General features: G+C 45.1%; 2 protein-coding genes and 1 long non-coding RNA gene across 3 annotated transcripts in view; 2 read left to right on the top strand and 1 right to left on the bottom strand.

Moving 5' to 3' along the window:
- Positions 1-24,194, bottom strand: part of LOC137641580 (uncharacterized) — a 64,024-nt gene that overhangs the window by 447 nt on the left and 39,383 nt on the right. The gene's annotated exons all lie outside the window — the stretch shown is intronic.
- LOC137647217 (uncharacterized) lies at positions 9,043-15,521 on the top strand. The gene is made up of 2 exons (XM_068380571.1): positions 9,043-9,554; positions 9,721-15,521. The coding sequence occupies exon 2, from the start codon at positions 9,951-9,953 to the stop codon at positions 15,519-15,521; it is 5,571 nt and encodes a 1,856-aa protein (XP_068236672.1). The 5' UTR covers positions 9,043-9,554; positions 9,721-9,950.
- Positions 15,993-22,886, top strand: LOC137647220 (uncharacterized). Its single transcript, XM_068380585.1, has 2 exons — positions 15,993-16,119; positions 16,286-22,886. The coding sequence occupies exon 2, from the start codon at positions 16,516-16,518 to the stop codon at positions 22,084-22,086; it is 5,571 nt and encodes a 1,856-aa protein (XP_068236686.1). The 5' UTR covers positions 15,993-16,119; positions 16,286-16,515; the 3' UTR covers positions 22,087-22,886.

The following is a 24,194-nucleotide window of genomic DNA, read 5'->3' as shown; positions in this document are numbered from 1 at the left end:
AAAAGAGCAAATATCACAACCAAAGATACATTTTGTTTAGTAGAAAATACACCTTTAATCCTAACACTGAAATACTTCCTACACTTATCAACAAACTGACCTCTTAATCAACCGACTGAAATTAACTTTCCTCAATCCTTCAATTCTACTCAAAAGATACCCATTGAAACCATAATTACCTGAAGAAAATATCATACCTTGAACCACAGAGAATACTTGGTCAAATGCACACACTCAAGTATAAATTCTGAGCAAAAAATTAGAATTATTGACAGGGTAACAGTTAATTACAAAATATTACTTAGTATATAAGACTAATACAGTAAATAACTAGAGGGGACTCAAGAGCGCAGACCTCCGCCACGAAACCTTATTAGACCCTTCCAAAATGTTATCATTTCCAGCTTTTTACGTTACAGTTAATCCCTGTAAGTTTCATTACTCTACGCTTAAAACTGTGGCTACGATTCTGTTCACAAATACACACACACAAACAAGGGCAAAACAGTCTTCTCCTAAGTTCGTTGGCAGAGGTAATTAATTTGGTATTTTCACTATCTTAAAAACAGAAAATGAAAGACCATTAACTTCCTCTACTTTCCAAGTATATAATTCGCATAAATGAAATGAAAAAAACAAGATTTTTTATGCGAATGAAATGAAAAAACAGATGATTTTTTATTATGTATTTTATGGATTTTCTATAAACCAACTCCAGCTATCCTATTAAAATGATTAATTCTTCTAAATGGAATCTGGTTAACCTTCAATCGATAAACCAGCTTTTTCTCCCTTGAATTACCATCATACTTTTCTTGCATTGAACTATGGAAAATATTCTCTCTCTCTCTCTCTCTCTCTCTCTCTCTCTCTCTCTCTCTCTCTCTCTCTCTCTCTCTCTCTCTCTCTCTCTCTCTCTCTCTCTCTCTCTCTCTCTGTCACTGGAATTAGGTCTTTAACATTACTAAACACAAAACAATATAGGTCTTTTTCCAATTTTACCTTAAATATATTCAACCTTATCCATTAAACATGTATTAGACTTTACTCACAATTTGCTGGGTTATTTTACCTTTGTCATTTGACTGACTTATCATTGTCTAATCTATTTACTAATCTTATTTTACAACTAAGAAATTAATTATCTTTTTTTACTATTAAAGTGTGCTTACATCACCGAAACTTTAGCAATATTGGCATGACTCACAATTGACAACCTCTAGTAAATAGTTCTCCTTTATATATGTATGTTATAATTTAATGACAATTAATGGGTTAGCTCAAGCCATCTATCCTACAACTCTAAGAGGTAATAAAATATGGGCCATATAATCAAGACTTAGTATTGCACCGCATTCCTCTTAATGAGTGGACAGTATAAATTTCATAGATTTCTGTATTGATATTAGGAGGATTTTTTATATAAACCCATCAGTAATATGACAAATTTGTAGATAATTTGTATTTTTCCTAACTATACAATCCTAAGCTATTTGATAAGGGTATTACTTAAGGCGTAGCTGAAATGACGACCCATTAATTTTTTAACGAGGGTTAACTACCCATACCTCTAGTTAGTGGGGGTAGGGGAGGATAGCTTGCTACACCCCCCCCCCCCCTTTCACACACCTGTGATTGAGCTCACTTTGCTTGGAGGTAGGACTTCAAGCAGGAAAGGGCTGGCAGGTAAGTTTGCTTAAATAGCTAAGGTTTAGAAAAATACAAATTATCCACGAATTTGCCATTTGTTCCGTAACTGGAATACAAACCACGCTATTTAATAGGGGTGACTCACCCATTAGGAAGGGTGGACGTCCCATCCAATCTGGCTTTTGACTTTACCCGGGGGCTCCTTATCTCAGTGTATCAGTACTCAAAAAATAAGGAGTCACTGCACCTCGCTAAAACCTTGCTACGCAAGGTCCGCGGCCTACGCAAGCTGTGTGTTGAGGTATGTAGAAGTGTGACTGTCCAGGTAAAGTTATTCCGAGTTCTTTAGGAGGCAAAAACTGTGTAACTAGGACTTTCCCAATACCACCTCGTCAGGTTATGGGGATGCAACAGTGTTAGTCTTAATACTAGGTACACAAGGGAGCATGGTTTACCTGCAGTGGTTTGAGGTCAGCTCTGCAGAGAACCCAAGATGCTTTTTTCCCCAAGAGAGGGGAGAATGAAGAAAAGAATAAGGGCCAGTCAAACCTTTTCATTCACACAGACTAAAACCGGGTAACAATGCCCAAAACCTTCTGCTACTTGTCCAATAAGGAGCTTGAGGTTTTAAACCAGCTGTTGTGCAGCCACCACAGGACCGATGGAGAACATATCGAATCTCCTGTGGGTCACGTCTTGCAGGTAGTGGGATGTGAATGTGGTCTGACGATTCCACACCACAGCTTGAAGAACCTGCGTCACTGAGAAGTTTCTCTTGAATGCCAGGGACGAAGCTACGCCCGACATCATGAGCTCTGGGGCGACGTGAAGGAGGAGGGTCTGGATTCAGTGCATGGTCTATGACCTTGCAAATCCATGCTGAGATGGTGTTCTTGGTGACCCTCCTCTTGGTCCTTTCTGTGCTGACGAATAATGCAGGCACACGAGGACGGGTGTGGCTGTTCTCTTAAGATACAGCCTCAAACTCCTCACTGGTCATAGTAAGAGATGGTCTGGGTCATCTGTTACAGTACGGAGACTAGAAATCCGGAAGGAGTCGAATCGTGGATCCACTACTCCCGGGTTCTGAAGCTTAGCAATAAACTCAGGGACGAAGCTGAACGTTACCTCTCCCCATCCACTTGAATGGGCGATGTCGTATGAGAGACCATGAAGTTCACTGACTCACTTGGCCGAAGCCAAAGCTAGCAGGAACACTGTCTTCCAAGTCAGGTGGCGATCGGTTGCCTGGCGTAATGGTTCATAGGGAGGTCTCCTGAGAGACCTGAGAACTCAAACCACATTCCATGGGGGAGGTCTCACTTCTGACTGGGGGCAGGTGAGTTCATAACTCCGTATGAGTAAGGAAAGTTCTAGTGATGAAGAAATGTCCATTCCTTTCAGTCTGAAGGCCAGGCTTAAGGCTGAGCGATAGCCTTTTACTGCCGAGACTGATAGGCGCATTTCTTCACGCAAATACACGAGGAACTCCGCCATTACTGGAATAGTGGCATCGAGTGGAGATATCCCTTCCATGACACCAACCACAGAAGACTTTCCACTTTGCCTGGTAGACTGCTGATGACTTACGCAGATATCCAGATAACCTAGACACAACTTGTTGTGAAGTCGTGAAGTCGTAGTGAAGCTATGGCTTTGTGGAATATGTTGGCGTGTGGTTGTTTGAGTAGATTGTGTCGTGGAGGGAGTTCTCTTGGCAGCTCCGTAAGGAGCTGCAGAAGGTCCGGAAACCATTCTGCATGATGCCATAGTGGAGCTATGAGGCTCATTGAAAGATTGATCAATGTTCTGATCTTGTTGAGTACCCTCCTCATCAGACAGAACGAGGGAAAAGCGAAAACGTCGATGTTGTCCCACTGTTGTTGGAAAGCATCTTGCCAGAGAGCGTTGGGGTCTGGGACTGGGGAACAATACAGCAGGAGCCTGAAGTTCAGGGCCGTTGCGAAGAGGTCCACAGTCGAGGAACCCCACAAAGTCAGGACTTTGTTGGCTACTAGATGATCCAAAGACTACTCGGTACTCACTATCTGAGATGCTCTACTCAGGTTGTCGGTGAGCACATTCCTTTTGCCAAGAATGAAGCAGGTCGATAGTGGTATCGAGTGGATTTCGGCCCATTTCAGTATCTCTACTGCTAGATGGGATAGCTGCTGCATAAAAGTACTTCCTTGCTTGTTGATGCAAGCCACTACTGTGTTGTCGTTCATCACCACCACTGAGTGGCCCGCCAGGAACTGTTGGACCTGCTGAAGTGCCAGAAGACGGCCTTCATCTCTAGGAGATTTATGTGGAGGTACTCTTCTGACTCTGACCAGAGGCCTGAGGTCATGTGGTGCAGCACGTGGGGGCCCAACCCTTTTTTTTTGAAGCATCGAGAACAGAATCAAATCCAGGGGGAGGACGAGAAGGTTCACTCCCTTTCGTAGGTTCTCATCTGTCACCCACCACTGGAGGTCTGTCAGTTCCGCTGATCTTATGGGGATCCGGATGTCCGGGGAATTGCGAGTCTGATTCCACCGGGACTTGAGTTGCCACTGGAGGGATCTCATCCTAAGGCGACCATTGGGAACTAGACGTGCCAGTGATGAAAGGTGACCGAGGAGACGTAACCACGTTTGGGCTGGAAGTTCTTCTCGTCTGAGAAAGGGTCTTGCGACCTTTCTCAGCCTTGTTATCCTGTTGTCTGATGGGAAGGCTTTGTGGAGATTGGTGTCTATGATCATGCCTAACTATACCAGTCTCTGCGTAGGAAGCAGAGAAGACTTCTCGAGATTTACCATGATCCCCAGATCCTGGCAAAGTCTCAAAAGTTTTTCTCAGTGTTGAAAGAGAGCGATTACGTGCAGGAGAACGTTGGCGCGCAGGCGCATGATCTTGCTGCCTTCTATGAGGGCGAGCAGGTGAAGGGGCGCGCTGAAGCGCAGTAGAGTGCTGACGAGCTGCTGGTGAGCGCTGAAGTCCTGTAGGTTGGCGAGCTGCAGGGCGATGGCGCGCAGCTGGGCACTTTGCTAGAGCTACAATAGGCTTTACCGGTGACAGGAACGGTGATGGCAGGTCGGCAGGTCTGGAGGGTAGATGGTCCACGTGCCCTTTGTAAGGGCGAGCATCTACCAAAGGGGATCACGAACAATCAGCAGAGAGGTCCAGGACCTAAGTCACAGGACTAGTTGGAGGAGCAGTGATGATCGATGGATGAAGGTCAGATGACTGCAGCGGAGGCTCCTCTGCAGGGGATAGCTGCGACGACGATGAACCAAAGAGGTGCCTCTTCACCGCTAATGAAGGGAGATCTCTAAGGCGAAGAGGAAGGTGTGCTTTCCGACGAATGCGCCCTCTGGGGGCCGTTGGATCAGCAAGCTGACCGTGCGCCGCAGCAGTCCTCAGAGGAGCCTCTATAAGTGAACTCCTCCGAGGGAGAGAAACACTTGCAGGAGAGACAGACGAACTTAGTTTCCTCCTCGAAGGATGTTCAGGAACGGGGGAAACTAAGTCGGCAGCAACCGCTGGAGAGTCTGGAGGGGCAGAGGAGTTGGATGATATCGCATGAGACACCTCCGACACAATAACGTCAACGAGGGTCAGAGGATCTACCTCTGACGGCGACGATGACTGCTTAACAGAAGCACCTATGCTGATGAACTCTAGCAGAGCTTCCTTGGAGGGTGGACCCATAAGCCCCAAGGAAGACCGAATCTGTAAAAAGGGGGCTATTGACAAGGCCTCACCCAAGGGGAGAGGTGGGGCTGCTTTGCTAGGGGAAGCAACATCATCTATCGAGAACCAGGGTTGGCCGACATTAACTTGGTCTACGCTACTACTCGACGATCTCTCGTAAGAGACCGAACGAGTAGGAGCTTCGGAAGAGGGTCGGGAGAGGGAAGAGGCGGCCTTGGGTTTTTCTTCCTTCAAAGGAACCTTCGAAGGAGAAATATCCCGCTTGGGCTTCTTCCGCCGTCGCGCAAACCTCTCCCACTGGGAGGAAGACGACTCCCTACACTCATTACACTTATTCACGCTATCACACCGTTGACCAATGCATAAATTACAAAGGGTGTAAGGATCAGTCTCCACCGCCAACATAAACGTGCATGGTTGCAGATGTCCACTTCACAAACACACACTAAGAGAAAAAGAAAATGCAAAAGTCATTAATGATAGCGGCAACGTCCATTCACTATCCGAGCCGAAAGCAAAGTGAGCTCAATCATAGGTGTGTGAGGGGGGTGGGTGGGGGGGGGGGGGGCAAGCTACCCTCCCCTACCCCCGCTAACTAGCGGTATGGGTAGTTAACCCTCGTTAAAAAATTAATGGGTTGTCATTTCAGCTACGCCAAAAGTAATACCCCTATTAAATAAAGTGGTTTGTATTCCAGTTACGGAACAAATGAAGCATTTAATGAAGGTTGCCCGAATATGCAATTTAACTGAAATAATGAATTACCTAAAATAACTAAATAGCTATTATAGTTAACATAAAAATTAAACCATATTTTTCTCCAGACAAGGATTAAAAATTCACGTGAAAAAATGTGTGGTCTAAGAAAAACTTTATGCAAGAAATTACAGATTTCTCTCTCTAAAATATGTACACATAGGAGGTTGAGGAGTCTACCCTATCACAGAGTTTTTTTTTTTCTTACAAATCTGAAGTGCTCTCTAACTGACATCACAACTTTATTCATAAAGTAATATTTTGTTTTACTAAAATTGATATTTGATTCACTGACGGTCTAAATCTTGGCTAAACCCAACCGTACTTTAATTTATTGACTAGCCAATCTCTTGTCGATCAAATAAATACACATCATAAATTAATCTTTTAACTAGAGCAATATTGTACAGTAATTTATTCACTGAACACAAAAATCATCTGACAGTATTAAATAATTATAATTAACTTCATAGACTAGCCAATTGTATTGACATGTCAGCCCTCTGCTTATTTACATAGTGAGTTACCTCCCTTGACCTCAATATTGACTAAATACATTGAATATTCAATCCTGATGTAATTTACTGGTTTGCCGGTCTTGTCTTAAGCCTTTTAAAAACCAAATCTATTCAGCAAGTAAAATTTATCGTAATTCTGAAAATAAAATTGTAGTTCATTGATTCAAATCCGAGTTTAATAACCAACCCTAATTCACTAACTGACAAGCCAGATCTTGGCTAACTTAAATAGCAATTCTATCTAAATTTATTGACAATCATAATACTACCGTCACAGGTAATTCACATATTAATTATCTAAATCTTGAACATACCCCATTAATCAAAATAAAACAAATTCCATCAAGTAAAATCTAAGGGTAATCTGTTGACTAAATTTGTCGTCAAAGCAATGCCCAAATCTCTCTAATTCTAACCAATGACAACCCTTAAATCAAAACAGTAAGTTGAATCGTAATTCAAGCCACATGATTAGAATCTCAAGTCACTCCCGACTAACATTGCGAATCAATCCACAGGCTAAAAACTCCAAGTCAATCTACTGACTAATAAATCCAAAGTTAACCCATAAATACAAAAATCTGTTAATATACTGATTAAAAGTTTTGAGGTCAGAAATACTCCTAAAACCTCTAGGCCAGACTTTAGGCTAACTATAGTCTCAAATTAATCCAATGACAAAATTCTCAAATTAATCCAATGACTAAAGTCTCAAATTCATCCACCGACTTAAATCTCAAGCCTGTCGACCAACTTCCATCGCAAGTCCTAAACCCTCAATTCAACCAATTACCTCAAATCTTTGGTCGATAGTGGGCCAATCCACTATCTACAATCTCAAGTATTTTTATTTATTCAAAAATACCTTAAAAGTCAATAACACAAATTTTCATAGTAATTTGTATTTTTCCTAACTCTATAAACCTTCAGCCTCTTATAAGAATATGGTTTCAATGATGCTGAATACAGCTGCTTAAACTTTAATGAAGTGGTAGTTACTGCCAGGTGCACCTTAAAATAAGAACTTGTCAGGTGGTTGAAGTTAGAAGTGTAACTTGAAGGACATATATAATTCACTTTAAAATTTGTGATTTGTTCCTTCATGAATATAAATCCTTGTTACTTAATAGGAGACTTATCCTTATGAGACAGGCCCCATTGCCAACTGGCTGATTTAATTACCTGGGTAATCTCAAAACCTACAGGTCCTGTATAGGAGCAAAAAGTGGTACTCTTTTCAACCTCTTAATGACCTGCATATAAATATGAGGCACATACTGTATTAGGTTATGTCACTACCAGGTAATAGTAGACAGTCAAAGGAGAACTATATCTATCAATGATATGTTGTCTAAATCTATAGTTATCATGAGAACAGGAGTGCATTATTTGCCTCTCTTCTGGGAGGATGCAGGAGATACTTCAAAGCAAACTCATTACAAAGAAAACTTGCTCGATTATGTGGCTCACCTATATGTATCGTCTTATCCTATAAATAATGGAGCGACTCCTGTACCCCCTATGAGTGAAGGAGCTGGATTTGCTACAAGATCTTTTGAGCAACTACCACAGGGCCAAGGTTCTATTTCCAGGGGTTGTGGTGGCCTATTGGAAGCGTCCCTGCTGGACTGGTGTTTGAGTCTTGCTCCAATTCCATAGTTTCTTGTAGAGTCTGCAACTGTAGGTAATAGGTAAAAAAGATATTGCCGTTACAAACCTCTCTCGTATTCAAGAATTGCACCCATGACAGTTTCTCCCCAGATAGATCTATGTGGTGTGACCATGTGAATAAATTAGGAATCATCCTTTTGTGTCCTCACCAGCAAGAAAAGTATGTTTGATTCTCCCATAAAACCAGAAAGAAACTGAGTTCTAGGATCTTTTCTCTTACTCCTTCTATTATTGTAGAATGAATTGTAGTCTCCTCTCAAAAAAGGAAGGCAAGTAATCCTGCTCCTTGTTAGTCACTTCTTAAGAGGCAAGAGATGAAAAAAGGACTTGAAGTCAAGAATGGCTGAGTTTTAGTCTCTAAACATAAATTCTCGAATTTAGTTTATGGAGATCCTCAAGCTTTCAGAATGACTTGTGACATTGAATTTAGTTTATGGAGATCCTCAAGCTTTCAGAATGACTTGTGACACAGGCAAAGTTATTTTGTTTCCTACTTTCTTTATCAGGACTAGGATAGCCAAGGATAGTCTTAAGGATTGAAGCCTCAGCTACCCTTCGTCCTGTGGGTTTGAGCTAGACCGCTATAGAGGCCTGTGAACTCACAAGATGTTTACGGCAGTATTAGTTCCCGAGGAACTACTCATGAGTCTGCTTGATTTCTGCATAGTCCAAACATAAGACCTGGTTGAAAAGTTGGTTTGAGGGCTAAGTGGTATCCTTCAATTCAAGATAAAGGAACTTTCCTTGTAGGATATGCCACGGCGTTTTACGTTTTTAGTTATGTTGGCGCTACACGTTTTCTTTGTTGATGATAAGGATGAGGAGATAAGCGAGCGTCGGGATTGCCTGATGTTTGTTTTGTATTTAATTACATACTTATGTGCACTATTTTGAATTGAATATTTCTATTGAATGGAAAACTGTATACATATTTTGTTTACTTTTTTATATGAAAAAGAAGTATTGAGTTGGTACTGAAAAATATTGTATTGTTATTGTTGGCATCTGCCCAAAAGGCCGCTATTTATGCCCGCCTTGGCGCCTTTGTTCAGTTCAGCGTGGGCAGGCTCTGGAAAGCACATGGAATTTCTGCATGCTGTGGTTCTGCAGTATTTGTGGTGTGCTGAGCTGCCCAGTGTACTCATCATAGTATTAAGTGACCAGTGTTGCTGTTAGCTAGGAGGCTGAATGCATCTGGTGGTACAGCAACTTGTACCAGTGGTTATCTGAGAATTTTAGCATTAGAATCGGCGTCTGGAAAATGTAAGTTTATTTTCTATGTTAAGTGAACCTTACCTGTGGAATTACTGTATTGTATTTTACATCATTTACATTATTTTGTATTTACATGATATTTACAGTATATATATTGTTTTACATGAATATTTACATTATTTTTTTGTATATTTATTGCTGCTTTTGTTTGCAGCGTCAAACCTCACTGCTTTTGATGGAATACATGAACACCACAGAGGAAGAGTGTTTGACTTCACCCTTAGTAAACGCCGATATTCAGAACGTAGCTGCACTGGTGGTGCAGTGTTCTACAGTTTGACGAATACTCCAGCCTGGGTCAAGTAACGCCAGCGTGGGACAAGTGGACTTCGTCAGCCTTGTGTCTGCAAGGATCGTCTGTTGTGGCCTCTATCATCTGTCACCATGTCGTCCATTTCAAGAACTTCAGCAAAGACCAGCCAGTCGGCACTGCGTGTGCGCTTGCTTGAGGCGCAAGCAAAGCTTAAGCAAGCGGAGGAAGCAAAACAGCTAGAAGAAGAGGAATTGGCTTTGGAAATGCAAGCCAAAGCACTTGCAGCTGAAGCCGAAATGCAAGCCAAAACACTTGAAATTGAAATGCAAGCCAAAGCAATTGCAGCTAAACGCAAGAGCCAAGAAGAGATTAACGGCCTGAAGTTAGACTGTGATAAACTACAGGTGGAGTATGAAATACTGTCTGAAGCTGGAACTTCATATGCTGGTTCCGGTGCTAGTAATGCTTCACAACGGGAGAAGAGGGACTCATCAGTTCAGTTGGATGTCAAAGGGATTGAGCAGTGGAGAAGTGATGTAAATTCTCACTATGAGAGTGGGAGAATCAGCAGGGTTCATGAAGCAGATGTGAATCCTACGAACGTCCACAGTGTGACGTATGACCTGAAGGGTCTTGAACATCATTCAACTCCATTGGCCCCAGATGCGACGCCTTTTGTGCCAAGACGTGTTCCCTTAACTCGAGATGTGTCACAAGCAGATCTGCAAACTTCTGAAATAGTAAAGGCTCTTGATTGTACACTAGCTAGTCAGCAAGAACTAACACGACGAATGCAGCTGCCACAGATGAAGCTGGAGCGTTTCAGCGGAGACTTAACCAAATTCTCCATGTTTAAGAATTCTTTCACCTGGATTGTGGAGTGTAATACCGACGACCCTGCACGAAGGCTAACTCACCTATACAACTGTTTAGATGGTACTCCCAAGAACCTGATTGAGAACTGTTTCCATCTACCCACTGACATTGGGTATGATTGTGCATGGGAGATATTGTGTCGTAAATACAAGAATGACAATGACCTGTCAGATGCTTATGTCAAGAAGCTATTTGATTGGAAGGAGATTAATGCAGGTGATATTGATGGCCTGGAAAATTATGCTGCATGTTTGAAGACAGTTAAGGCAGCACTTGGTAATAACTACCATCGAATAGAGCTTCAAGAAACAATGAAGAAGATTGTTGAAAAGCTCCCATACCAACTGAGAGTGAGATGGGTAGCGAAATGCGAGGAACATAAGTTCAAGCTTCCAGCTCTAATAGAGTACATTGAGAAACAGGCATGTATTGCCAAGCATCTCTCTTATTATGAGTGCGACCGTCGTATCCCGAAGCCTACTGAGAAGCCATCCAAGCCTGTCAGGCCTAAGACCTTACCTGTGCACCACACGGCTTCACCAGCTAGAGGGAAATGGTGTCCCTTCTGCACTAAGGAGGACCATGAACTTAAAGAGTGCTTCAAATTTGAGAGGTTGAAGCTTCCAGATCGCTGGGAGGTGATAAAGAAGGCAAGATACTGCTTCAGGTGTCTTAATGGTGAACATTCATATGCAAAATGTGAAGATGCATCCATCTGTGAAAGGTGTGGATCTCACAAGCACCATACCATGCTGCATAGTCCACCTAAGACTGCAAGCAATACAGGTGCGGCCCATGTGGGAGGCAAAAGTGCTATCGGGGGCGGTGAGAAGGCAGTTGGTGCTACAGAAGGTGGCGCGACTGCTACAGCTGGCAAGAGTGCTGCAGCCCCAAATGTGCAACCTATGTTCTCAGTGTGTGCAAGCCAGTTACCTAAGGGAAGAACAATGCTGAAGATCTTACCTGTTCTCGTAAATGGCATCCATGCAACCTATGGATTCATCGACAGTGGAGCTGCCCCAACATTGGCAGCAAGAAGCCTGATAGACCGAATGGGTCTCAAAGGAAGACCATGTAACCAGATCATGGCAACTGAAGCAGGGACTTTCACTTGTAAGGAAGTTCTGTCCCTACACATTGGTAATATTAATACTGATGAAGGAGAGCATGTGACCGACGTGTTCGTGGCTGACAAGATCAATGTGTCTATGGACCATGCCATGCGTCAAGAATGGCTGACCAAGTGGCCACATCTGAGTGACCTGGAAGTAGAGAGTCTACCTGAAGATCATCGTCAAGTAGAGCTGATCATTGGGCTAGACACGACATTGAACAGAGTGATTCTAGACCAGCGACATGGGCTTAAGGACGAGCCATCTGCATACCTGACCAAGCTAGGGTGGGTTGTTTTCGGCCCAACAGGACCTAGATCGCCTTCAGGTCCTGCCCTTCTGTTCCATGTGTGCACTGTGGATGATACAACAGAACTTCTGCAACGCAACTTCAACCAAGACTTTTGGGAGAAAGAGACACTCTCAAAGATAGAAGATTCTTTTGAAGACAAGAGATTCCTGTCTTTGCTGGACGAAACTGTTGTCCAGACAGATGGCAAGTATGTTGCTTGCTTACCCTTTAGTGACACTGAGCCTCTACCTAATAACCGTGCCATGGCAGAACGTAGGGCTCACTCCTTAAAGAAGAAATTTGAGGCAAATGAAACGTACAAGACTAAATACGTCGAACAAGTAGAGAAGTACCTTTTGAAAGGGTACGCTGAGCTTGTCCCAGTCGACAAGCTGAATCGCAGTGATGGCCGTGTGAACTACATGGCGCACCATGGGGTCAAACACCCTACCAAGGACAAGCTTAGGGTTGTCTTCGACCTTAAGGCTAAGCATGCTGGGACCTCACTCAATGACCACCTCATGCAGGGACCAGATCTCACAAGTAGTCTTGCTGGAGTGCTGCTGCGCTTCAGGGAAGGACAACATGCTGTTACTGCGGACATACAAGAAATGTTCCATCAAGTCAAGGTGCCAGAAGACGAGAGGGACTCTTTACGCTTCCTGTGGTGGCCAGGTGGAGACACCAATCAAGCTATTCAAGAGTTCAGGATGACTTCACATGTGTTTGGAGCGCGATCGTCCCCAAGTGTAGTCAACTTCTGCCTCAGACAGGCAGCACTGGACTATGGTGACAAGTATGGTGAAGACGCTTGCCATGCCGTACGACGCAACTTCTACGTTGACAACTTGTTGAAGTCAATGGACAGCGAGGAAGACTGTATCCAATTGACAAAAGACCTCATTGGACTCTGTGCTGATGGAGGATTCCGGCTGAACCAGTGGACATCTAGCAACAAGTGCATTCTCGCTGCCGTGCCTGAAGGGGAGAGAGATAAATCAGTGGCTACATTGGACCTCAGTAAGGACGAGCTGCCTACGGAGCGCGCTTTGGGTATCCACTGGGACATGAGCAGTGATGAGTTCACCTTCAAGATCAACCTGAAGGAGAAGCCTAGGACACGAAGAGGAGTTCTCTCTGTAGTGGCTTCCTTGTATGATCCACTTGGTTTTGTCGCACCTTTCACCCTGAAAGGGAAGATGTTACTACAAGAACTGTGTCGTCGCAACTTACCTTGGGATGAAGAAATGAACAACGACGAAGCAAATCGCTGGAGCAGATGGACTTCCCAGCTTCAGTGTCTAGGAGACTTCAAGATCAGAAGAAGCCTGGTGCCTCCAGACTTTGGGGAGGTATCATCGTACCAACTTCACCATTTTGCGGACGCAAGCCAGGCAGGATATGGTGTGGCCACGTATCTGCGCACGGTAAGCAAGAATAACCAAGTGAACAGTACACTGGTTATGGGTCGAGCTCGTGTAGCTCCCCTCAAGAGACCGAGTATTCCACGAATGGAATTGACTGCTGCTGCTGTGGCAGCTCAACTTGATTGCAAGATCAGGTCAGAACTCGATTTGGAGTTGTGTGACTCAGTGTTCTGGACCGACAGCACGTCTGTCCTGAAGTACATCCATAACCTGTCTGCAAGATACCACACGTTTGTAAACAACCGTGTGAACCTCATCCGCGACCTCAGTGACGTCACCGCTTGGAGGTATGTGAACACCTCTGCGAACCCTGCAGACCTGGCCTCTCGGGGCCTTGATGTGGACAGCTTGCTGGAGTCGTCGCTGTGGCTGACAGGACCAGAGTTCCTGTGTCAAGAGCAGGACAGTTGGCCAGCTCTTCCTGACGATGTTAAGCGAGCAGAACTAGATGGAGATCCAGAAGTTAAGCAGTCTGCACCCATCTTCAGCATGGTGGTGCCGGAACCAATCCTAGTGGAGAAGATTGCTGCCAAGTTCTCTTCATGGACCAAGATAGTGCGAATCATCGCTCGACTGAGGCGATTAGGAACCAAGAGTGGATCAGAAGTGTTATCTGCAAACGAGATGAATTGTGCAACAACCATAATATGGAAGAAGATTCAAGCTCAAGAGTATGGGAGTGAGATCAAATCACTCTCCAAGAAGGATTCCAAGGTGAAGAAATCCAGCAAGATTTGCAAGTTGCGACCATTTCTACAAGAAGGCTTGCTGAAGGTTGGTGGAAGACTCTGTGAAGCCACCATCAGTGATAGCTGCAAGCACCCCATCATTCTTCCATCCAAGTCGCCAGTTGTGAGGAAGATGGTGCGATGGACCCATGAAACAAACAGCCATTGTGGGCAGAACCATCTTATGGCTGAACTAAGAAAAAACTACTGGATCGTTCATGGAAATTCAGTAGTTAGATCAGTGATACGTGACTGTGTCATCTGTAGAAGACTCAGTTGTCGGCCAGTGAATCAAGTGATGGCCGACTTGCCCTCTGACCGGATCTGTCCGGGGGATCCTCCCTTCACCAATACAGGGGCAGACTGCTTCGGTCCCTTCTTTGTGAAGCAAGGGCGCTCTACAGTGAAGCGCTGGGGAGCCATTTTTACCTGCCTGACAGTGCGAGCGATTCATCTGGAGGTTCTCAGCTCGATGGATCAAGACTCCTTTGTGAATGCAGTGAGAAGATTTACGGCCAGGCGAGGAGCTGTCAAGAGAATGTGGTCAGACAACGGTACCAACCTCGTCGCAGCTGACCGAGAGCTGAAGGAAGCTCTTCAAGACTTCAAGGAAGAGGAAATTGCCCAAACCCTAGCAGCTAAGGGCATCGAGTGGCGTTTCAACCCGCCATATGCGTCACACTTCGGAGGAGTCTGGGAACGCCTCATACGCTCAGTGAGAAGAGCTCTCAGTGCAACCTGCCTGCAGCAGGTCACCACTGACGACACACTATCGACACTGTTCTGCGAAGCAGAGTCTTTGGTGAATGGAAGACCCCTAACCAAGGTAAACGACGACCCAGACTGTCCACTGCCATTGACGCCTAGTATGCTGTTGACTCTGAAGAGTGCAGTGCTCCCAGTAACGAAGACTGACCAGAAGGACTTGTATGTTAGGCGCCGCTGGCGTCAAGCGCAATATCTTGCCGACCAATTCTGGAAGCGATGGCTGAGGGAGTACCTTCCATTGCTTCAAGAAAGACAGAAGTGGACCGTCCAACGGCGAGACATCCAAGTTGGCGACATCGTGCTAACTACCGACGAACGTCTCCCCAGAGGCTCGTGGCCTTTGGGGCGAGTCTTGGAAGTGACTCGAGACTCTGACAACCGAGTTAGACAAGCCAAGATTAAGACCGAGTGTGGGTTGTACTTACGTCCAGTGCAGAAAATGTGCCTTCTCCTTGAAACGGAGTGTGATGACAGTGGAGTGCCATTGGAAAAAGAGTGAACGCCGTGCGCTGCTCATATGGCGTGCTGTGTATGTGGCATATTTGCAGTGTATTTTGTATACTACAAAATAGGGGGCGGTGTAGGATATGCCACGGCGTTTTACGTTTTTAGTTATGTTGGCGCTACACGTTTTCTTTGTTGATGATAAGGATGAGGAGATAAGCGAGCGTCGGGATTGCCTGATGTTTGTTTTGTATTTAATTACATACTTATGTGCACTATTTTGAATTGAATATTTCTATTGAATGGAAAACTGTATACATATTTTGTTTACTTTTTTATATGAAAAAGAAGTATTGAGTTGGTACTGAAAAATATTGTATTGTTATTGTTGGCATCTGCCCAAAAGGCCGCTATTTATGCCCGCCTTGGCGCCTTTGTTCAGTTCAGCGTGGGCAGGCTCTGGAAAGCACATGGAATTTCTGCATGCTGTGGTTCTGCAGTATTTGTGGTGTGCTGAGCTGCCCAGTGTACTCATCATAGTATTAAGTGACCAGTGTTGCTGTTAGCTAGGAGGCTGAATGCATCTGGTGGTACAGCAACTTGTACCAGTGGTTATCTGAGAATTTTAGCATTAGAATCGGCGTCTGGAAAATGTAAGTTTATTTTCTATGTTAAGTGAACCTTACCTGTGGAATTACTGTATTGTATTTTACATCATTTACATTATTTTGTATTTACATGATATTTACAGTATATATATTGTTTTACATGAATATTTACATTATTTTTTTGTATATTTATTGCTGCTTTTGTTTGCAGCGTCAAACCTCACTGCTTTTGATGGAATACATGAACACCACAGAGGAAGAGTGTTTGACTTCACCCTTAGTAAACGCCGATATTCAGAACGTAGCTGCACTGGTGGTGCAGTGTTCTACAGTTTGACGAATACTCCAGCCTGGGTCAAGTAACGCCAGCGTGGGACAAGTGGACTTCGTCAGCCTTGTGTCTGCAAGGATCGTCTGTTGTGGCCTCTATCATCTGTCACCATGTCGTCCATTTCAAGAACTTCAGCAAAGACCAGCCAGTCGGCACTGCGTGTGCGCTTGCTTGAGGCGCAAGCAAAGCTTAAGCAAGCGGAGGAAGCAAAACAGCTAGAAGAAGAGGAATTGGCTTTGGAAATGCAAGCCAAAGCACTTGCAGCTGAAGCCGAAATGCAAGCCAAAACACTTGAAATTGAAATGCAAGCCAAAGCAATTGCAGCTAAACGCAAGAGCCAAGAAGAGATTAACGGCCTGAAGTTAGACTGTGATAAACTACAGGTGGAGTATGAAATACTGTCTGAAGCTGGAACTTCATATGCTGGTTCCGGTGCTAGTAATGCTTCACAACGGGAGAAGAGGGACTCATCAGTTCAGTTGGATGTCAAAGGGATTGAGCAGTGGAGAAGTGATGTAAATTCTCACTATGAGAGTGGGAGAATCAGCAGGGTTCATGAAGCAGATGTGAATCCTACGAACGTCCACAGTGTGACGTATGACCTGAAGGGTCTTGAACATCATTCAACTCCATTGGCCCCAGATGCGACGCCTTTTGTGCCAAGACGTGTTCCCTTAACTCGAGATGTGTCACAAGCAGATCTGCAAACTTCTGAAATAGTAAAGGCTCTTGATTGTACACTAGCTAGTCAGCAAGAACTAACACGACGAATGCAGCTGCCACAGATGAAGCTGGAGCGTTTCAGCGGAGACTTAACCAAATTCTCCATGTTTAAGAATTCTTTCACCTGGATTGTGGAGTGTAATACCGACGACCCTGCACGAAGGCTAACTCACCTATACAACTGTTTAGATGGTACTCCCAAGAACCTGATTGAGAACTGTTTCCATCTACCCACTGACATTGGGTATGATTGTGCATGGGAGATATTGTGTCGTAAATACAAGAATGACAATGACCTGTCAGATGCTTATGTCAAGAAGCTATTTGATTGGAAGGAGATTAATGCAGGTGATATTGATGGCCTGGAAAATTATGCTGCATGTTTGAAGACAGTTAAGGCAGCACTTGGTAATAACTACCATCGAATAGAGCTTCAAGAAACAATGAAGAAGATTGTTGAAAAGCTCCCATACCAACTGAGAGTGAGATGGGTAGCGAAATGCGAGGAACATAAGTTCAAGCTTCCAGCTCTAATAGAGTACATTGAGAAACAGGCATGTATTGCCAAGCATCTCTCTTATTATGAGTGCGACCGTCGTATCCCGAAGCCTACTGAGAAGCCATCCAAGCCTGTCAGGCCTAAGACCTTACCTGTGCACCACACGGCTTCACCAGCTAGAGGGAAATGGTGTCCCTTCTGCACTAAGGAGGACCATGAACTTAAAGAGTGCTTCAAATTTGAGAGGTTGAAGCTTCCAGATCGCTGGGAGGTGATAAAGAAGGCAAGATACTGCTTCAGGTGTCTTAATGGTGAACATTCATATGCAAAATGTGAAGATGCATCCATCTGTGAAAGGTGTGGATCTCACAAGCACCATACCATGCTGCATAGTCCACCTAAGACTGCAAGCAATACAGGTGCGGCCCATGTGGGAGGCAAAAGTGCTATCGGGGGCGGTGAGAAGGCAGTTGGTGCTACAGAAGGTGGCGCGACTGCTACAGCTGGCAAGAGTGCTGCAGCCCCAAATGTGCAACCTATGTTCTCAGTGTGTGCAAGCCAGTTACCTAAGGGAAGAACAATGCTGAAGATCTTACCTGTTCTCGTAAATGGCATCCATGCAACCTATGGATTCATCGACAGTGGAGCTGCCCCAACATTGGCAGCAAGAAGCCTGATAGACCGAATGGGTCTCAAAGGAAGACCATGTAACCAGATCATGGCAACTGAAGCAGGGACTTTCACTTGTAAGGAAGTTCTGTCCCTACACATTGGTAATATTAATACTGATGAAGGAGAGCATGTGACCGACGTGTTCGTGGCTGACAAGATCAATGTGTCTATGGACCATGCCATGCGTCAAGAATGGCTGACCAAGTGGCCACATCTGAGTGACCTGGAAGTAGAGAGTCTACCTGAAGATCATCGTCAAGTAGAGCTGATCATTGGGCTAGACACGACATTGAACAGAGTGATTCTAGACCAGCGACATGGGCTTAAGGACGAGCCATCTGCATACCTGACCAAGCTAGGGTGGGTTGTTTTCGGCCCAACAGGACCTAGATCGCCTTCAGGTCCTGCCCTTCTGTTCCATGTGTGCACTGTGGATGATACAACAGAACTTCTGCAACGCAACTTCAACCAAGACTTTTGGGAGAAAGAGACACTCTCAAAGATAGAAGATTCTTTTGAAGACAAGAGATTCCTGTCTTTGCTGGACGAAACTGTTGTCCAGACAGATGGCAAGTATGTTGCTTGCTTACCCTTTAGTGACACTGAGCCTCTACCTAATAACCGTGCCATGGCAGAACGTAGGGCTCACTCCTTAAAGAAGAAATTTGAGGCAAATGAAACGTACAAGACTAAATACGTCGAACAAGTAGAGAAGTACCTTTTGAAAGGGTACGCTGAGCTTGTCCCAGTCGACAAGCTGAATCGCAGTGATGGCCGTGTGAACTACATGGCGCACCATGGGGTCAAACACCCTACCAAGGACAAGCTTAGGGTTGTCTTCGACCTTAAGGCTAAGCATGCTGGGACCTCACTCAATGACCACCTCATGCAGGGACCAGATCTCACAAGTAGTCTTGCTGGAGTGCTGCTGCGCTTCAGGGAAGGACAACATGCTGTTACTGCGGACATACAAGAAATGTTCCATCAAGTCAAGGTGCCAGAAGACGAGAGGGACTCTTTACGCTTCCTGTGGTGGCCAGGTGGAGACACCAATCAAGCTATTCAAGAGTTCAGGATGACTTCACATGTGTTTGGAGCGCGATCGTCCCCAAGTGTAGTCAACTTCTGCCTCAGACAGGCAGCACTGGACTATGGTGACAAGTATGGTGAAGACGCTTGCCATGCCGTACGACGCAACTTCTACGTTGACAACTTGTTGAAGTCAATGGACAGCGAGGAAGACTGTATCCAATTGACAAAAGACCTCATTGGACTCTGTGCTGATGGAGGATTCCGGCTGAACCAGTGGACATCTAGCAACAAGTGCATTCTCGCTGCCGTGCCTGAAGGGGAGAGAGATAAATCAGTGGCTACATTGGACCTCAGTAAGGACGAGCTGCCTACGGAGCGCGCTTTGGGTATCCACTGGGACATGAGCAGTGATGAGTTCACCTTCAAGATCAACCTGAAGGAGAAGCCTAGGACACGAAGAGGAGTTCTCTCTGTAGTGGCTTCCTTGTATGATCCACTTGGTTTTGTCGCACCTTTCACCCTGAAAGGGAAGATGTTACTACAAGAACTGTGTCGTCGCAACTTACCTTGGGATGAAGAAATGAACAACGACGAAGCAAATCGCTGGAGCAGATGGACTTCCCAGCTTCAGTGTCTAGGAGACTTCAAGATCAGAAGAAGCCTGGTGCCTCCAGACTTTGGGGAGGTATCATCGTACCAACTTCACCATTTTGCGGACGCAAGCCAGGCAGGATATGGTGTGGCCACGTATCTGCGCACGGTAAGCAAGAATAACCAAGTGAACAGTACACTGGTTATGGGTCGAGCTCGTGTAGCTCCCCTCAAGAGACCGAGTATTCCACGAATGGAATTGACTGCTGCTGCTGTGGCAGCTCAACTTGATTGCAAGATCAGGTCAGAACTCGATTTGGAGTTGTGTGACTCAGTGTTCTGGACCGACAGCACGTCTGTCCTGAAGTACATCCATAACCTGTCTGCAAGATACCACACGTTTGTAAACAACCGTGTGAACCTCATCCGCGACCTCAGTGACGTCACCGCTTGGAGGTATGTGAACACCTCTGCGAACCCTGCAGACCTGGCCTCTCGGGGCCTTGATGTGGACAGCTTGCTGGAGTCGTCGCTGTGGCTGACAGGACCAGAGTTCCTGTGTCAAGAGCAGGACAGTTGGCCAGCTCTTCCTGACGATGTTAAGCGAGCAGAACTAGATGGAGATCCAGAAGTTAAGCAGTCTGCACCCATCTTCAGCATGGTGGTGCCGGAACCAATCCTAGTGGAGAAGATTGCTGCCAAGTTCTCTTCATGGACCAAGATAGTGCGAATCATCGCTCGACTGAGGCGATTAGGAACCAAGAGTGGATCAGAAGTGTTATCTGCAAACGAGATGAATTGTGCAACAACCATAATATGGAAGAAGATTCAAGCTCAAGAGTATGGGAGTGAGATCAAATCACTCTCCAAGAAGGATTCCAAGGTGAAGAAATCCAGCAAGATTTGCAAGTTGCGACCATTTCTACAAGAAGGCTTGCTGAAGGTTGGTGGAAGACTCTGTGAAGCCACCATCAGTGATAGCTGCAAGCACCCCATCATTCTTCCATCCAAGTCGCCAGTTGTGAGGAAGATGGTGCGATGGACCCATGAAACAAACAGCCATTGTGGGCAGAACCATCTTATGGCTGAACTAAGAAAAAACTACTGGATCGTTCATGGAAATTCAGTAGTTAGATCAGTGATACGTGACTGTGTCATCTGTAGAAGACTCAGTTGTCGGCCAGTGAATCAAGTGATGGCCGACTTGCCCTCTGACCGGATCTGTCCGGGGGATCCTCCCTTCACCAATACAGGGGCAGACTGCTTCGGTCCCTTCTTTGTGAAGCAAGGGCGCTCTACAGTGAAGCGCTGGGGAGCCATTTTTACCTGCCTGACAGTGCGAGCGATTCATCTGGAGGTTCTCAGCTCGATGGATCAAGACTCCTTTGTGAATGCAGTGAGAAGATTTACGGCCAGGCGAGGAGCTGTCAAGAGAATGTGGTCAGACAACGGTACCAACCTCGTCGCAGCTGACCGAGAGCTGAAGGAAGCTCTTCAAGACTTCAAGGAAGAGGAAATTGCCCAAACCCTAGCAGCTAAGGGCATCGAGTGGCGTTTCAACCCGCCATATGCGTCACACTTCGGAGGAGTCTGGGAACGCCTCATACGCTCAGTGAGAAGAGCTCTCAGTGCAACCTGCCTGCAGCAGGTCACCACTGACGACACACTATCGACACTGTTCTGCGAAGCAGAGTCTTTGGTGAATGGAAGACCCCTAACCAAGGTAAACGACGACCCAGACTGTCCACTGCCATTGACGCCTAGTATGCTGTTGACTCTGAAGAGTGCAGTGCTCCCAGTAACGAAGACTGACCAGAAGGACTTGTATGTTAGGCGCCGCTGGCGTCAAGCGCAATATCTTGCCGACCAATTCTGGAAGCGATGGCTGAGGGAGTACCTTCCATTGCTTCAAGAAAGACAGAAGTGGACCGTCCAACGGCGAGACATCCAAGTTGGCGACATCGTGCTAACTACCGACGAACGTCTCCCCAGAGGCTCGTGGCCTTTGGGGCGAGTCTTGGAAGTGACTCGAGACTCTGACAACCGAGTTAGACAAGCCAAGATTAAGACCGAGTGTGGGTTGTACTTACGTCCAGTGCAGAAAATGTGCCTTCTCCTTGAAACGGAGTGTGATGACAGTGGAGTGCCATTGGAAAAAGAGTGAACGCCGTGCGCTGCTCATATGGCGTGCTGTGTATGTGGCATATTTGCAGTGTATTTTGTATACTACAAAATAGGGGGCGGTGTAGGATATGCCACGGCGTTTTACGTTTTTAGTTATGTTGGCGCTACACGTTTTCTTTGTTGATGATAAGGATGAGGAGATAAGCGAGCGTCGGGATTGCCTGATGTTTGTTTTGTATTTAATTACATACTTATGTGCACTATTTTGAATTGAATATTTCTATTGAATGGAAAACTGTATACATATTTTGTTTACTTTTTTATATGAAAAAGAAGTATTGAGTTGGTACTGAAAAATATTGTATTGTTATTGTTGGCATCTGCCCAAAAGGCCGCTATTTATGCCCGCCTTGGCGCCTTTGTTCAGTTCAGCGTGGGCAGGCTCTGGAAAGCACATGGAATTTCTGCATGCTGTGGTTCTGCAGTATTTGTGGTGTGCTGAGCTGCCCAGTGTACTCATCATAGTATTAAGTGACCAGTGTTGCTGTTAGCTAGGAGGCTGAATGCATCTGGTGGTACAGCAACTTGTACCAGTGGTTATCTGAGAATTTTAGCATTAGAATCGGCGTCTGGAAAATGTAAGTTTATTTTCTATGTTAAGTGAACCTTACCTGTGGAATTACTGTATTGTATTTTACATCATTTACATTATTTTGTATTTACATGATATTTACAGTATATATATTGTTTTACATGAATATTTACATTATTTTTTTGTATATTTATTGCTGCTTTTGTTTGCAGCGTCAAACCTCACTGCTTTTGATGGAATACATGAACACCACAGAGGAAGAGTGTTTGACTTCACCCTTAGTAAACGCCGATATTCAGAACGTAGCTGCACTGGTGGTGCAGTGTTCTACATTCCTGATGAAGGAAGATAGATAAGGACTAATCCAGATCCCATACTGCATGAGGCAGCTTAGGAGATATCAATTGACCAGCAAAACTGGAATTAAGACTTTTCTTTGACTGGAACTCTGTTGCTACTGTACAGGTGGGTGACTGGAAAGGCCCGGCCCCTAGCTAGCACATGTCAGAATGCCAGAAAACCTCAAATCAGTCAATCAACCCTTGCTAGCACACTGGGAAGCCACTTTGACCTTCACCTAGAGCAGATTGAGTCACAAGGGGAGTTCCCTTGGAAATTCAGTCAGGAGCATCAGCAAATCTGTGCACTATTATGATTGTGACCAATTTAGAGCCCAAGGGTAGCCCAAAATCTGGGTTAATAAGTTACCTGTTGATTACCCTTCAAATACGGCAAAACGGCAGAAAAGCGTAAGCATTCCAGTGATGTTGTAAAGCATCCTCTAGAGCTGCTGCTAGTTCCATGATTGGTGAATAGTAGACCAGAAGCATGAACGGGAGAGAGCAATGAGTGCTCCAATTAGGGTGAGAGTGATTAGCCTGCAAGTAAAGGCAAGCTCGATAACCATGCGTGATTTGGTGAGTGAGATGGGAGCACGCGTATAGTATAGGTGATTGTGATGAGTGTGTGCGAATAGGTTGGTGCTCTGAGGAATCTGATGATGCAATGGCCCTTTTTTCAATTTGCCATCAAAGAAGGCCCTTTGCAGTGCATCTGTCTTTTCACCTCTGCAGGTTGTGCAGGAATTGGCAACTTCAAAGTGGAATGTGATGTAAATTAAATTGCTCTACTTGGAGGACGACTTCGAGGTTACTCCCTCACATTCGTTGAAGTTGTCATCAGTGTTTCCATAGTCTGAGCCACTGAGACTAAAGACAAGGATGAGGAGTCCAACTTAGGTACTTCCTCTGTCTATTTGGCAGGTGAGAAAGATAAAAGCCTGGAAGTACCCAGTGCTTGAAGGAATTTATACTAAGTGGACACCGTTCAAGCCTAAGGAAGGCCAAAGCATACTATTGGCTATTCCCTAAATGTTATCGTCAACTTAGGTTTGAGGCTCACTAAGAGTCGAAGAGTGGGGAATAGCTGCCTCTCAAAGGGAAGCAGCTACCACCATGTCTTTCTCAGCTTAAGAGGGAGATCAGAATTATAATCCTCTTTGTCACCACCAAAAGGAGGGTGACGGAGGAAGGGGACAGAGGGGTCAAAAGTTTGGT

This window comes from Palaemon carinicauda, chromosome 1, assembly GCF_036898095.1.
Source record: "Palaemon carinicauda isolate YSFRI2023 chromosome 1, ASM3689809v2, whole genome shotgun sequence".
Taxonomy (NCBI): Eukaryota; Metazoa; Arthropoda; class Malacostraca; order Decapoda; family Palaemonidae; genus Palaemon; species Palaemon carinicauda.
Note: the sequence above shows the minus strand (reverse complement) of the source record. Positions and strands in the feature narration are given on the sequence as shown.